This window comes from Mobula birostris, chromosome 6 (assembly GCF_030028105.1).
Source record: "Mobula birostris isolate sMobBir1 chromosome 6, sMobBir1.hap1, whole genome shotgun sequence".
NCBI lineage: Eukaryota > Metazoa > Chordata > Chondrichthyes > Myliobatiformes > Myliobatidae > Mobula > Mobula birostris.
This window is the reverse complement of record NC_092375.1, coordinates 171,162,228-171,179,122: the sequence shown is the minus strand read 5'-3', so window position 1 is coordinate 171,179,122 and position 16,895 is coordinate 171,162,228. Positions and strand designations below refer to the sequence as shown.

The following is a 16,895-nucleotide window of genomic DNA, read 5'->3' as shown; positions in this document are numbered from 1 at the left end:
AAGAAAGGATTCCGAGATGACTGGTGGACTAAGGAGGGCTGCAAGATAACAGGCAGGTAGTGTCAGGTAGGGGAGATGAGTGGGTGGTGCTGCAAGTCTGTAGCAGGTGAAGATCGTTGAAGGCAAACAGTATGATGACTAGCTTAGTGAAACTGTAATACAAGACTACTTGTGGTGATTAATAACAAAAACAGACAAGGTGATCTCACAATAAATGGATCATAGCTCTGCAGTTTTACCACAGCTAGTTGGGAATAGTGGTGGACAATTAGACAGCCAACAGGAGGAGGTAGTGTCAGAAAAAAGATCAAAAATCCCAGACAGATGATCCAGCTTGGTTTTTCCCTGAGATCTCCACCATCAAAGAAGCCAGTCTTCTGCTAATTTGATTCACTCCCCATGGAATAACTTCACTCACCCTATCACTGAACTGTTCCCACAACTTAAAGACTCACTTTCAAGGAATCCTCATCTCATGTTCTCGATAGTTATTGAATATTATTTCTTTATTTTTATTTTGTATTTGTACTGTTTGTTGTCTTTTGCGCATTAGTTGTCTGTACGTTCGGTTGGATGTAGTCTTTCATTGATTCTATTATGTTTCTTGGATTTTCTAAGTATGCCCAGAGGAAAATGAATCTCAGGATTGTATATTTTGACATACATGTATTTTGATAATACATTAACTTTGAACTTTTTAGTACTGGTTACAACAAAAGACATAGGATCAGTCAAGATCCAGTCTTAATGCTGAAAACCTGCCAAATTCTTTCAATAGTTACTATTCATGTCTACCTGTAATATGGAAAACTGCCCAGGTATGTCCCTTCCATAGAAAGGACAAAGCCAACTAGGTTAATCATTGCCCAACAGTTTACTCTGGATTATCAACAATGTCACCGACATATAGAAATGAACACCAACCTTTTTTTGACTGATTTCTTTCTTCGTTTTTTTTCTTTCTTTCGCTTTTTGGAATCTTTCTTGTGTTGTTTCTTTTTCTGTTTCTTAGAATCTTCATCTGTTTCACTTTCTGATTCTGATGAAGAATCTGAGTCAGAAGAGCTCTCAGAGTCACTTGAAGAGGATGAAGAAGATTTTTTTCTTTTCTTTTCGTCCTTTTTGGCTTGATTTGAAAAAGTTAAATATACTCTTATTAGACTAGATTTGATTGGTGAAGACTCAAATGCAAGCAAAGTTTTGCACACAAATGAATATAATGCAATGAATATATTTTACTGTGCCAAATTAATGCAAAGACAAAGAATTGTAAATAAAGTGAATGACAGATGTGAACAGAATAATCTAGTACAGTGCAGAACATATAGTACGGAAGTTTGGAAATTGTTTAGGTGTTCCAGCGCTCTGCTGTCCCAGACAGGATTCCGGAGGCAGAGGCAGCACGCACGAACTGCGTAGTGGGCAGGCTGCAAGATGGGACTCAAGCCGATATTTGGCTCCATTTTGCTGATTAAAGCTTGCATTGTTCACTGATTAAAGCAGCAAGGGTGATTGAAGCATTGAAACGAGTGCAGAGGGAGAGTACCGGCTGCCTGATTGCTCTGCTACACTACTAGAGAGGGGAGAGTCTGCCATTGAGGACAGAGTTGCCTAGGTTATTTTCTGCATTTTGGATGTGGACTCGGACTATAAAATCTTTTATCCACTTCTATAGTTTTTATATTTGGAGTTTTTTTCCTCTGATTTTTTTTTTGTGTGGGACGGGGGACTTTGGGGGTTGATGTGCCTGATACATCGTGGGATTGATGATTGTGCTGCCTTTTGTTTTTTTTCCTTTCTTGGTTTCATGGCTATCTGGAGAACTGACGAATTTCAGAGTTGTATACTTCGATAATAAAATGAACCTTTGAACATTACAGAAACATGTACTTTGTTCCAAATTGAAACTTACTATCTAGATAGTGCAACGTGACATGTCTAACACAGAACAGTACTGCATAGGATAACACAGGTCCTTCAGCCCACAATGTTGTATCAAACCAGCTTAAGAGCAAACTAAAACACCGAAACACTAATCTCTCATACCTACACAACATCCATATCCCTCCATCTTCCTCAGATGTGCCTATCTAAACATCTCTTAAAAGTTGCTAATGTATTTGCCTCTGGTATGGTGGTATTTGCCTCTACCGCCATTCCAGGCAGCACATTCCAGGCATCCACCTCTTAGTAAAAATCTGACCCCTCACATCCCCTTTGAACCTAAACCCCCTCACCTTCAATGCATACCCTCTGATATCAGACATATCAACACCGGGAAACAGATACCTTATATCTACCCTATATATGCCTCTCATATAATCTTATAAGCCTCTATCAGATCTCCACTCAGCCTCTCTCATACCAGAGAAAACAACCCAAGTTTATCTAGCCTCTCATGATAGCACATGCCTCCAAACCAGGCATCATTGTAGTAAACCTAACTTAAAAAAATTTTGCATGGCTTAGAAAGTATTCTTTTTAAATGGCAACGACAAAGTAAATTTTCAGTTGACACTAACTGTAATACATATTCCTAAAAAACGGTTAAAAAAAGTTATTGTTTTACAATATGTACCTTTGATTACTCCAAGATATCAATCTTCAGAATATTCTATCACCCGCCCCTTTTAATTTTGCACTCAGACAGTTTCCTGACTTATTTTATTGTTCCCAAGATTGGGATTCGAACATAAGCCCTGCTATAATTATTTCAATGATTTCAGCTCGCAAAATTAGTAAAAGAAAACGAAATAAGCTGCCAAAAATAGGAACTGAAGAGTCAACTTTTAAATAAAACAAAGCAACTTCATACCGAGTTCAGTGGTATTCTGATTCAAATTTATCTCAGAAACAACACAGTAGGTTAGAGAAGGGGACAGGTGCATATTCTAGATTATTACAGCAAATCATTTTTATTTTCACCACACGTCATAATGAAAAGTTTTACCATTTAAAAGAATTATCATTACCATTTTGTGGTTTGTAAACAAAATAAAAATCTCACCAATTTCCAGTAATATGAAGTCGCACAGCATTTAAAACATCAAGTACAAGTTTCTTGTCCTTTCCACCTACAAACATGCACACACAACAAAACACTGTACCTTTGGCCTTTGGAACCAATTCTCCACAGTTTAAGATTCGGACTTCTGCATAAGGTTTACTATTTGCATCTGTTTTCTGGTTTTCCACATCTCTTATTAATTCTTGTCCTGAAATAACTTGACCAAAGACCACATGTACACTAAGGAAGAAAGGAAGGTGATATTATGTGATCTTTTGGTTTTCTTGCAAGGCACATCTAGATATTGAATCCATTATTTAAAATAAAAGTATACTCACCTATCTAAATGAGGTGCAGGCTTTGTAGTTCTTTATAATTTTAATATTTATAAAAGTGGATGTTCAAAACATGAAATCAGAAAAGCAAAATTAGACATCTTGTAAAAAATGTAGTAAAATCACTGATTTCAAATAAATACAACAGTAAAACATCATTTCTTTTCCAAATAAAAGCAAGCATCACAGAATGTAAAACACGCACAACTTCAGAATGATCTTGAAATAGCAAAAAGATGCTTTCAAATGCAAGGTTTTTGTCTTCAAATACACGTGCAAAGAAAACATTAGTAAGGTCGAATTACTATGTTCGTTATTGTGCTACTACATGATGTGTTGCAATAAGAAAATGGATTAATTGGAGACAATTATCATAAGAAAAACATTTAATATTTTAGTACGTAAGAAATCACCAATATGCATTGTTTTCTGGGATAACTATTTCTCAGGAAGTGATTCTTGCAATATCAGAACAACAATTCTATCATATTTCAATGTGGATGTAGAGATGTTACCTATTCAATATTGTTTACTAGCAGATAGATCAATGTTAAAACTAGCTGTGATTTTCAATTTGTGCAGGAGCAACCTCATCAGATTTTGATAGAACAAAAGAGAACATGGGAGGGCAAGAAAGCAAAACAAAGAAGACAAAATGAAAGCAGCTATCAAAGCATGAAAGGCACAATGTGAGAAAGACACACAGTTGTCAAGTTATTGGAGATAGACACAGTAAGCAATCACAAAGTAGTGATAACTGCTGTTGTTTTCCAACAGTTCCCAAGCAAAGAAAATCACAGCAAAACAAGCACAAATGTAGACTAATTCAGATATTCTCAATAGGATAATTTTAAAAACTTACATGAAGAATTGTGAACCATTTGTATCTTTTCCTCTGTTAGCCATAGACAACAAGAACTCCTTATTGTGCTTAACTTCAAAGCTCTCATCTATTTTTAACAATGAAATGAGTGATCATTTTACAGAACTGTAATTAACATCTTATAACAGAATTTTTTCCTGAAATTTCTATGAGTCTTCAGTAGTTAGATTTATCACTAAAGGTAGAATTACATGAACATTTTATAATTGCACATAAGCAATCATGTTTTTACCTTAGACAGGAAAACAAAGAAGCAAGAAAGATCATTGGAATTGCAAAGAAGCACTCTGTATGACATAATAGTCAAGTGCAAAACTGCATACAAAATAGAAAGACAAAATAATTTTAAAAAATAGAATATTCAAGAAACATTCTGCTGTCAGGCAGCATGTGTGGAAAGAGAAAAATAAAAGTTAGTTTTAAATTGCAGAGAAGGTTTGAGAACTCGAGGAAGGACAAAGAGGGCTTTCACTGTTGATTTCATAGAACAGCATTTACAAAGAAGTAGCCACTCTCAATCATGTGGATTTCGCCTTTCTGGATACCAGGTGCTGGCAGAGGTCAGTTCAAAGAGATTGTTGAAATCCTTTAAGAGTGATGCATCAAGCAAAGCAAGCACAACGTTACAGATGAACAATTTCTTTTTATTTACACTTTAAGCTTCTTAAAGAACAGGAAATAAAGATTGAAGCAAACATATAAGATTTCAGTACAAACTGAAATATCAAAAACTTCGCAGTATGATAGTTTTCTTTAAAAGGAAAAGTATTAACTCTCTGAAGGGCAATATTTTAAAAGGTAGTATAGTTATGATTGTATATCAGTGAGATTCCACTTGCACCTCAGGTCACAAATGATGGCATTTTGCTTCTTTCATGCCTGTGGTAATTAGTTTGTAAACATCTCACACGCTCATCATTTCACTGATTTCTGAAGATCACAGAGGAGGAGTTTAAAAAAAAGAATACCTGTTGATCAGCAGGGGATCACTGACAGAATTACCTGAATTCCTGTCTTTACCTGAACATGGATACACCCTTGATCACTATGATGGTGATGGAAATTTCAGAGTAGGGTTTGCATTACACTTCTCAACAGACCAGCTACCCCATTTAAAATCCTAAAGGTTATACAAAAATCTAATTTTAGTGTTTGGAAAATCTTTCCAAAGGACTAGTGAGAGTATTGGAGGTGGGAGAGGAGTTACTAATGGCCATACGTGAGAGAATTGATTACAGGGAAAGAAGTGAAAGAATGGGATTGATGGAATTGTTCTGGGAGTTAGCATTAACTCCACAAACTGAATTATCATCTTCTGCATTGTAAAGAAACCAGAATATGAAACTGCTCTTGCCACACATCTGATCCTTACCATTCTAATAACTGGTATTTCTATCTTTGTAATAGCTTACTTTGCATAAATGGAAGATGTAACAAGATATAATCGCAAGTATTTTCATTATCAAACTTTCACAAAAAATTAACAGGATATGAGATTTCACATTACCAATAATGTACATGTAAAATTTGAATTTTTGGTTAACTTGTATCATGAAGCAACTAAATCAAAATTATGGAAAGGATAAATGCACAACTGAATTCAAGTACTGGATTGTCTGTAAAATTTTCCATTTCTTAGTCGAACTGAAACACAAACGGTAACTTGCAAAATAGAACAATTACCTTCAAAAAACCCTCCATAGATAGATTCACCCCCTCTGCCATTTCCTGGAAGCATAGGAGACTTAATCAATTTAGTAAAATCACTGTCAGCAAAAAAGCAAAACAAATGAAAGATACAATATTGTGAAAAACAGCTGGTATGTAAGATTGCTATTTATTTAGGAATGCACAAATTCCAATAGATATAACATTGACTGCTTGAGTTAGCTGGAAAGATGTGCATTTAGAGATGACGGCTTATTAGTATCAAAGTTCTCCCTTAGTTGCATTTGTTTATACATCAGCTGCTCAGAAGGTAAAAGAACAATCCATCTGACTTTAACCATAGTTTCAGAGAATGTGACATAAATAATAGGCTATTTATGTATAACAGACATAATAGACATCTCTCTCTACAATCAATTACACTGAAAAATGAAAGAAGTACGGCACTTAGGAAGTGGAGCCTTTTTAAAGCAAAGGACATACTAGCTAAAGTAGTTTCTTATTTCATACCTTCACTGAAATCACCTCCTTGAATCATGAAATCCTTTACAATTCTGTGAAATAAGCAACCTTTATAATGCAAAGGTTTTTGAGTACTCTTTCCTACCCCCTTTTCACCTGAAACGACATCAATAGAGTATCAATGATAGAACATGCACAGAATATTACAGTAGTTACAGTGAAACAAATAGCAGCCCTGTCCATACAAATTAAAGCCCTAGCATCGAAAGGTACTGCTTTCAAGCACAAGACAAATAATAGATCCACATGAACAGAGAAAATTTAAAGTTTCATCATTTTCCATGATATGATCAGTCAAGAATGGGATACTGAGGCTTTATAAGGCCAAGGGAAACATCCTTTCCACATCTACTCTGTCCAGGCCTTTCAACATTTGAAAGGTTTCAATGAGATCCCCTCCTCATCTTTCTGAATTCCAGTGAGTACAGACCCAGAGCCATCAAATCTTCCTCATATGATAACCCTTTCATTCTTGGGATCATCCTTGTGAACTTCCTCTGGATGCTCTCCATTGCCAGCACATCTTTTCTTAGATGAGGGGCCCGGAACTGTTCACAGTACTCTCAAGGTGAAGCCTCACCAGTGCCTTATAAGGCCTCAGCTTCACAACAAAGCATCTGATACAAATGGTCGTTTGATTATTGTTTCTAGGAAATTGTGTAATACTAGGGTAGTCTTGGCTAACCTGTATGCTCCCAATTCGGATGATGTGGAGTTTTTTGATCCTTTTTTCTCTTTATTGCCTGACCTGAGCTTATATTCTCTTGGGCGGTGATTTTAACTGTTGGTTAGATCCAGTTATGGATCGATCGTCCTCTGTTCCTAGACTACCAAGTAAATCTGCTTTATCAATTCAGTCTTTCCTTTCCAATTGTGGTATCTCTGATGTTTGGCGTTTTCTTCATCCAAGTGAGAGAGATTACTCTTTCTTTTCACATGTCCATCATACTTTTACTAGAATTGATTATTTTTTAGTTGATAATCTGCTGATTCCATCTGTTCACTCTTGTGATTATAAGAGTATATTGATTTCAGATCATGCCCCAGTTACCCTGTCCATACTTCTTCCTGGTCTCCCTCAAATGAATAAACACTGGCGTTTTAATCCGACCTTGTTGTTGGATAATGATTTTGTAAAATTTATGAAGGACCAAATAACTTTTTTTTAGATATTAACATGTCATCTGAAACCTCAACTCAGGTTGTCTGGGATGCCATGAAAGCATATCTAAGGAGTCAAATAATTTCATATACTGTGAATTTGAAAAGAAAGACCTATACAGAGTGATTAGATCTGGTCAATCAAATTAAAGTAACCGACCAACTATATGCTCAGACCAAACATCCGGAACTGTACGAGAAGCGAGTGGAACTTCAAACTAAGTTTGACCTTATTTCCACTCATCCAATTGAACGCCAACTTCTTGAAAGTAAGAGCTGGTTTTATATTCGTGGTGATAAATCCGGTAAATTTTTAGTCAATCAACGAAGACACCCTAAAGCTAAACAACAAATTACCAGAATTCGAATGGGAAATGGGAACATTACCTTGAATCATTCTGAAATCAATGATACATTCAAGAACTATTATTCTCGACTCTATTCCTCTGAATCTTTAAGTGATAACGTTTCTGTTGAGCATTTCTCAGATAGTTTAAGCATTCCTTTGCTTTCTCCTGATCTCAAAGCAAAACTCAATGAACCATTATCATTAGAGGAAATATCTTTAGCCATTTCTGCACTGCAGTCTGGTAAACCTCCTGGACCTGATGGGTTCTCTGTAGAATTGTATAAATCATCTTCCTCACTGCTTTTACCTAAATTAACCTTAGTTTTATCTGATTCGTTTAAACATGGTCAATTGCCAGCATCATTTAATGAGGCAAGTATCATTCTTTTAGCGAAAAAAGGCAAAGATCCAACAGAGTGTTCCTCGTATTGGCCGATTTCTTTGTTTTTTTTTACTTTTTAGCAATTTAATTTTTTTTAATTATTAATTTTTATTGCAACACCAACAAATTACATTCAATACAACCAATTGCCAATTACATTTGACTGTTTTACCCAGTCACCCCCAACCTTCATCACCATCCCCCCTCCACCCTTCTGTCCCCCCCATCCCTCGCCCCTCCACCAACTAACTGAATAGTAGTACATACACAGACAAAGCATTCCTATTTTAACAAAAGATCTTTTAAGTTAGATATCAAATTTGTTCACATTAAGATTGTGCTTGGTCGTGCTTCATTTACTCTTGCTGATGAAAGTTCCAGGTAAGAAATGTCCAAAAAGCTCCAAAGCCAGTGAGTATTTGAAATATCATGGGGAGGTTTCCAGTGCTGGACTACAATCTTCTTAGCTGCAGTCAGGCCTGCCAGCCAGATTTTGTCTGTTTTTTCCGTAAGGGAAAGGTGGGAGTCATCATTTAGAAGATGTACAGCGGGGTCCAGTGATAATTGTACCCCCGTTAGTTCTGTAAGGGTACTGATAACCTTCCCCCACAAACCAAAAACCCCTGGACATTCCCCTACAACATGTATAAAAGAGCCAACGGTTCCGTGGGGGCAAAATGAGCAATATGGGTCAGGAACCAGTCCCATTTGATAACTAATTCTCAGTGTTAAATATGCTCTATGACAAAATTTCAAGTGTATATACTGATGATTTGGGTTTTTTGAAGCACCGGCAGCATTATCCCAAATCGCATCCCAGTCTAAGTCTTGTCCCAATTCGGATACAGTATGTCCGTATCCCAGGCTTTCATTCCTGATGTGGGCCTATATTTCTGGGAGTTTAATTTATCATAGATATATGACACTATCTGTCCTGGAGCACTCTGTATCCAACTTAAAATGGGATGGTCCTTTAAATCTGACCCCCCGGGAACCCCGTAGGCTTTACAAGCTGATCTTACTCTAAAGTAGAAGAAAAGAGAGTGTTTATCAATATGATATTGAGATGCCAGTTCTTGAAAGCGAAGGATAGTACTTGTCCCACTAATATCTTGAAGAGTAGTAATACCTTTATCCTCCCAAGTTCTGTTTGTGAATGTTTTCCCCTCAGATAGAAGATGATTATTGTTCCATAATGGAGATGATTTGCACCATACACTTTTAAATTTTAGGAATTTTTCTGCTGATGTAAACACTTGTAGCATCTGGGTTAAAATTGGACCGTAATACAAATCAGACTTTTTTGGTATACGTACCTATAAGGAGAAAGTCCTTCAACCTTATTGGTGCTATTAGCTCTTGTTCTATATTCTTCCATGATGAAACTTAACCCTCCTCCATCCAATAGCTAAGACTTTTTAATACAAATGCCCAGTGATACAATTTAAAATTTGGACATGCCAATCCCCCATCCGACTTTTTGAATTGTAGAGCTGACCATTTTATATTGGTTCATTTACTGTTCCAAACATAGCATCGTAGTAGGGAGTCCAGTTTTTGCCAACATCCTGCTGGAGGCGCAAGTGGGATCATTGAGCTGATAAAATTAATGCGGGGTAAGATGTTCATTTTAATGACCGATATACGGGCTGGGACTGATGCTGGCAGGTGTCTCCATCTATTAATATCTATTTTTTTCAAAATTAAAGAGTAATTTGTTTTAGCCACAGAGGAAAGGGAAGTACTAACTTTAATACCCAAGTAGAGGACCTCATTTGTAACTTTAATCTGGGGAAGGAGAGACACCTTACTTTTATCCGTATTAATCAGCATCAGTGCTGATTTTGACAAATTAACTTTGTATCCTGAAAGAAATGCAAAATGCTCCAGTGTTTTTAAAACATTGGGGAGAGTTTGTTGAACATTTGCCATATAAACTAGCGTGACATCTACGTAAAGTGATATTGAATGTGATGTTGTACCTATTGTAATAGGGGAGATCTGAGGAGAGTTTTTAACTACAGTAAATGTGCAAGCGGTTCAATGGATATAGTAAAAATTAAAGGAGACAAAGGGTCCCCTTGTCGTGTGCCCCGTCCTATGTTAAATAACTCTGAGAAACCTCCTCCCATACATACCCGGGCTGAAGAATTAGCATACAGTGTTTGGCCGACTTCTTTGTTAAATGATGATGTTAAAATTTTGGCTGAAGTTTTGGCTCATAGATTGGAGAACATTGTACCCTCAATTGTTTCTGAAGATCAAACTATTTTATTAAAAATCGCCTCCCCTTTTTTAATATATGGCATCTATTTAATATCTTGTATCCACCTTCAATTGGGACTCCTGAGTGTGTCACCTCTCTTGAAGCGGAAAAAGCGTTTGATCGTGTGGAGTAGAATTATCTTTTTGCGGTTTTAGAAAAATTTGACTTTGGACAAAGTTTTATTACATGGATTAAATTGCTATATTCATGTCCCACTGCCTGTGTTTTGACCAACTCTCAGCAATCCCAACATTTTAACCTTAAACGTGGCACCCGATAAGGGTGCGCTTTAAATCCCTTACTTTTTGATCTGGCCATAGAACCATTGGCGATTGCGTTTCGTAGCTGTGTTAAATTGATGGGGATTCGGAGGGAGGGTGTTGAGCATAAAGTTTCTCTTTATGCCGATGATCCTTTACTTTTTATATCAAATCTGACTACCTCCTTACTCCCCAGTGTTTTCACTACTTAATAAATTTAGCCAGCTTTCCGGATACAAACTTAATTACACAACAGCGAGCTTTTCCCAATTAACAGAGAAGCACAAATATTAGAATTTCATAACCTCCTTTTTAAAGTAGTATATAATCAATTCACTAACCTCAGTATTACTGTAACAAAGAACTTGAAGCATCTTTTTCGAGAAAATTTTATTAATCTTTTAAATCATACAAAACAAGAGTTTGGCACACTGGTCACCTCTGTCCACGTCTCTGGTAGGTCGAATTAATGTTATTAAAATGTATATCCTTCCTAAATTTTTATACTTATTCTAATCTTTACCAATTTTTATTTCTAAAGCTTTTTTTGATTCGTTAGATTCTATTATTTCGTCCTATCTTTGGAAGGGCAAACATCCCAGACTTAATAAAGTTCACCTTCAAAAACCTAAAAGGGAAGGTGCTATGGTGTTGCCCAATTTTCGTTTTTATTACTGGGCAGCCAATATTCGCTGCCTTACTTTTTGGTCTTTCTTTCATAATCAGTCTGACTGCCCAAAATGGGTGGCAATGGAGTTGAACTCCCATATGGATTTCTCCATTTCTGTACTTCCTTGTCATTTGCCTAAACTAATCGTTAATCCTCTCATTAGACATACTCTGAGAGTATGGGTTCAGTTCAGAAAACATGGTCTTTATGGTTTCTCCCTCTCCAGTTCTATCTTTCATAATCATCTTTTCCGACCTTCCATGCAAGACTTAACATTTCATGATCGGTACAGAAAGGGCATCAGGCGTTTTGAAGATCTTTTCATAGAGAATTATTTTGCAACTTTTGAACAACTGTCTGCAAAGTTTAACCTACCTAATACTCATTTCTTTAGCTATCTTCAAATTAGACATTTTTTTAACCCTTTAATACCAAATTTTCCTGAGATGCCTGGAAAAAATGTTGTGTACTTGTTTCTTTGTATAAACCCATTGGGTAAAAGTCTAATATCTACTATTCGTGATAAGTTAGCGACATTGAGGTGTGCCCCCTTTAATAAATTTAGAACTGCCTGGGAGCATGATTTAAATATTTCTGCAATATTTAAATATTTGGGATTTAATTCTTAAGTCAGTTAACTCAACCTCTTTATGTGCTCGCCACTGCTTTTTGCAGTTCAAGGTTGTACATAGGGCTCATATGTCTAAAGCCAAATTATCGCGGCTCTATTCTGCTATTAGTCCCTTTTCTGACAAGTATATAGTGGGCGAGGCTTCTCTTATCCACATGTATTGGGCTTGTTCCAGTTTGGAGAAATTTTGGGGAGATGTCTTTTTAACTTTATCCCATATCCTTAATTATCATTTAGAACCTAACCCTTTGATTGCTCTTTTTGGCATTTTGGGTGAAGTTGACACGCGACTGAGTCCAACTAAACAGCGAACATTGTCTTTTGCCTTTCTTTTGGCTAGACGATTAGTTCTTCTTAGGTGGAGAGATGTTGCCCCACCCACTCATGCTCAATGGCTTAGAGACATTATGTCCTACTTAGACCTTGAAAAGATTCATTATTCACTTCTTAATTCAGACATAAAGTTCCATAAGGTGTGGGGACCTTTTCTTGATTATTTTCATAACTCCTCTTTAGATTAAAGGTTTATCTTCCTTTTTCTTTCAGTGATTTAGTCCCTTACATCCAGCTTTCTTTTCTGGTTAATTTTTATGGGTTTTTTTATGACGTAAAATGTATTATAGTTTAGGTAGTAGGCAATTACACTTTTTTAAAAATATTCACAGCTCTGTGGCGACAAAAGCTCTGATTAACTTTTCTTTATATTGTAATGGTTGACTTGGAGTGCGTAGTGGGAGGGTGGGGTGGAAACTAACTTTGTATGATTTATTCTGGGTGCTTTTTCTTTACTGTTATCAATTGTACATCAGACACGTTGGTCCTGCACTGTATAAATCTCCTTTTTTTGATGGTTTTTTTGGTTTCAATGTAGCAAATTCATAAAAAATTAATAAAGAAAAAGGATCCGCCATGTTGAATGGCAGAGCAGACTCGATGGACCAGATGGTCTAATTCTGCTCCTATATCTTATGGTCTAAGACAGAAGTACATAATATGTACCAGTCATTTGGATTTCACAAATCTGGTCATCTGAAAGAATTTTACAACCAATTAAGTACCAATGAAGAATAGTCACCTAGTACTGGACAACTCAAAATGCTGTGTATCCTACAAGATTCCATAAACATTTTAATGATCAGATAACCACTTTTCCTTCTATTTCCAGCTCCCCTTCCCACCTTACTTCTTGAAGATTTTGACACCTCTAAAAATTCAGGACTTTTCCAGCAAATCTATACTTGAATCATCCTGTCAGGTTTTCACATATTATAACCCTCAAATTATCTCTATCAAGCTCACAAATGACATTAAACTTGATCATCCCATATCACTCTCATCGCCCATTCTGCAGAATTTGGTTTAAACACACTACCTTCTACCAATATCTCTTTCCCAGGTCCTTGTCTGGTTTCATTCTTACCAGGTTGGCTGTAAACAGATAATCACTTGTAATAGTCATACTTTCTACTCATGCGCTGCTAGCCATGGCACAAGCAACAACTTCCATTATCACCCAATGATCTATCCTTTATCCGCTCCTTTGACCCATCCACTTTGATGGTGATATTCACAGAGCTTCCTTAAACTCTTGTTTAATAATGGATGACCAGAAGAAGCAGCGCTGCAGAGTTCTGTCAGTCGCTCAGCTCTATCTGTGGAACATGCTTTCTGCTATTCTGCTTGCACGTAGTCCGCTTGTACCTTCATTTGGTTGGTGTCCACCTCCCAGACCAGAGCTTTGGAGAGACAATGGCGCCTAATGGCGACTTCTTTGCCTGCATCTTCGGAAACAGATCTACTTCTATCTTTAATATCTCTACTTTTCCCCTTTCAGGGTTCTTTTGAAGACCCTGACCTGGCGTTACACACTGACTTCGGTTCTTTGCGGGAATGGGACCAGCCTTCCGAGTTTCACGACTGGCCGTTATTCTATATGCCAAGAATGTGTCCTAAGAGATTAGCTCGCCTTTGGAGTTCTGGGATTCCATGGCTCTGGAGGCGGGCGGACCGAAGGTCAGTGCCTCTGCAGGAATTTGCTGTGTCGTGGGAGACGGAAGATCAAAAGCAGTGAGCCTGGCTGCAGGCTGTGTGCCCAGAAACCCGAGTTCTTTGGACACAGAGCTTGGAAAAAGCGACACAACAAACTTCTAACATCGTGAATCAGCGAGTTGTTTGTTATGTCTCCCCTCTTGCTGTGAAACAGAGACACCTCTTTTTTCTTTATTAGGGAGGGGGGAGCCTGTGGTATGTCAAGTTACCAGGTGAACGAGTAGTCTCTGGGGTACTGCAAGCCTGAATCTTTATTGATGCTTTGTTGCACACTTGAGTGCTCGGTGGGGGGGGGCACCGAAGCTTTTTTTTTGTTGATGGGGGAAGGGGGGGATCGTTGCTTTGCTGCTGCTTGTGCTTGGGAGGGGGGAGCTGGGGGGGCTTTGAGGTTCTAACATTTAACTGTCATTCATGTTTTGCGGCACTTCTCTGTTTTTGTGGATGGTTGCGAAGAAAAAGTATTTCAGGATGTATATTGTATATATTTCTCTGACATTAGATGTACCTTTGAAACCTGGCCATACTAACCATCAGAGAACTGGAGTGGAAGCAAGTAATCCTCAGCTCCAAGGCATGGAGTGAGATAACAGAGTTCTTATTTAGATGAATCCTAACTTTGCACTGACAATACACATAAAGGTGCTACAGATGTGTCCCTATTATCATATTTAAAGGGATAGATTCAGATCAGAATGCAGACAGCAAAACATTAATCACTGTGACCTGTATTCCACCAAAACAAGTCACCTCGTGCCTCAGTATTTCATCCAAATTACCATTAATATCAAAACACTGATCAATTTTAGTCTAATGATGAGCACTACTGGTTGAGCCAATAGGCCTGTTATAACTCTACGACTATAAGTGTGGATGCGCATATCACTAGGCATACATACAGTACAATGCAAAAATCTTAGCTAGGATGTCTAAGACTTTTGCACAGGACTGTATGTTACGTCTTTCCAGTTACCAAATAACACTTAATACTATTGAGCGAATACAAAGCCAAGTATTCTTATTTCTATTTCCCAACCCCCTTCCTATTTTAAACAATATACAATACTGTGCAAAAGTCTTAGGTATCCTAGCTATATATATGTGCCCAAAGTACTGTAAAATTGAGATGCCAAGCTGGTGAAGGTATAATACAGGACTAAATGCAAAGCAACCAGCAGAAAGAGCTTCCTAGAGTCAAAGCTAAGCAACTGACAAATCGTGTCAAAGATCTGCAACAACTATCTTCTGCAGGAATGCAGGAGGTTGAGAAGCATCTGTGGGATGAAAGAAATTGTCAACGTTTTGGACCAAATCCTAATACTGCTTCATCTGATTGTAAATAATCACTATGCTCCATGACGATAAAATCTAGCAACTAACTGTAACTGGCTGAAGCCTTTACAAACACCTTCAGCGTGACTATGAATGGATGATGCAATTATAATTCCTCTCACTGTCTCTAACATCTCAAAAGTCTGCCTTCAGGCAAACCAATTCAAGGCACTTGGCAAAACAAAAATAGATGGACTCACTACAAATAGCAAAGGCTTTGCGCCCCATCAATATTGCCCTTATAAGGCTGACAATGTGCTCCAGAATTAACCACGACTTTAGCAAAGCCGCCTTACAAGAAAAAGAGCACTAGTATCTAGCTCTCATTGTGGAAAAATATTGAGGTGTGCGCAATCTGCAAAAAGTAAGACAAGTCTCATCTAGTCAATTATTGCCCCATTAGTTATTTGTCAATCAACAGCAAAAGTGATGGATGATGTACTTAATAGTACTATTACAAACTGATTATTTCACAATAACGTATTATTGTTACTCTGCTTGCTTTCCAACAGGGTCACTTAGATCCAGACCTTCCGACTTTTGAAGATATTCCACACTCACCTAAAGCCTCACTTGGGCCACAGTCCAAACATGGATAAAAAAGCTGAATTCTCCACTAATCTCTCTCTCAATTCCCCTCTAAAAGACTCTACAGTGCATCTGACAGAGAGCTGGAATGGACATAATAGGTCAAATGGCTTGCTCCTGTGCTGTGATCATTCTGTTATTCTATAAACCCCAACCTTCTATCTTATTTCTTGTTAAATTAATCAGTGTCTCATCTTGTCTGATACCACTCTTGTTTGGAGCAACAACATGTTTTAAACCCATTAAAGCTGCTACATAATTGGAAGCTTTTATTGAAAAATGAAAGATAAATACTTGGATAAATACTCCAAGGAAAAGTCACCTGGTTGCCTTAGAATTATGCATCATTGGGTACTTTCATTTCATCCAAATGACACCACCAACAACAATGTATTTGCTTCAGTACTTTTGTTTTTAAAAAAGAAAATCAGAATACTTATTAACACTGACACATATCATGAAATGAGTAATGCAAAATGAGAGCAAAGAAGTGAATAGTGTTCATGGACCATTCAAAACTCTGATTGCAGAGGGGAAGAAGCTGTTCCTAAATGTCGAGTGTGTGCCTTCAAGCTCCTGCACCACCTCTCTGATGGTAATGATGAGAAGAGGACATGTCTTTGATGGAAGAGGATCAGAAATGATGCCTGCCAACTTCTTGAGGAACTGTCTTTTGAAGACGTCCTCAATGATGGGGAGCCTTGTGCCTTGTGATGGAGCTGGCTGAGTCTACAACCATCTGAAGCCTCTTATGGTTCTATGAATTGGTGCACCAGACACTGATGCAACCAGTCA

At 37.4% G+C, this 16,895-nt stretch overlaps 1 protein-coding gene across 2 annotated transcripts in view; it reads right to left on the bottom strand.

Moving 5' to 3' along the window:
- The window catches only part of ppig (peptidylprolyl isomerase G (cyclophilin G)), a 55,039-nt gene that overhangs the window by 17,693 nt on the left and 20,451 nt on the right, over positions 1 to 16,895 (bottom strand). For both annotated transcript variants that reach the window (XM_072261887.1, XM_072261888.1), the window contains exons 4-9: positions 6,404 to 6,511; positions 5,909 to 5,953; positions 4,205 to 4,292; positions 3,346 to 3,375; positions 3,108 to 3,247; positions 925 to 1,126 (exon numbers count right to left, since the gene is read on the bottom strand). In XM_072261887.1, the coding sequence (XP_072117988.1) occupies positions 925 to 1,126; positions 3,108 to 3,247; positions 3,346 to 3,375; positions 4,205 to 4,292; positions 5,909 to 5,953; positions 6,404 to 6,511 (613 nt within the window). The remainder of the gene's footprint in view (positions 1 to 924; positions 1,127 to 3,107; positions 3,248 to 3,345; positions 3,376 to 4,204; positions 4,293 to 5,908; positions 5,954 to 6,403; positions 6,512 to 16,895) is intronic.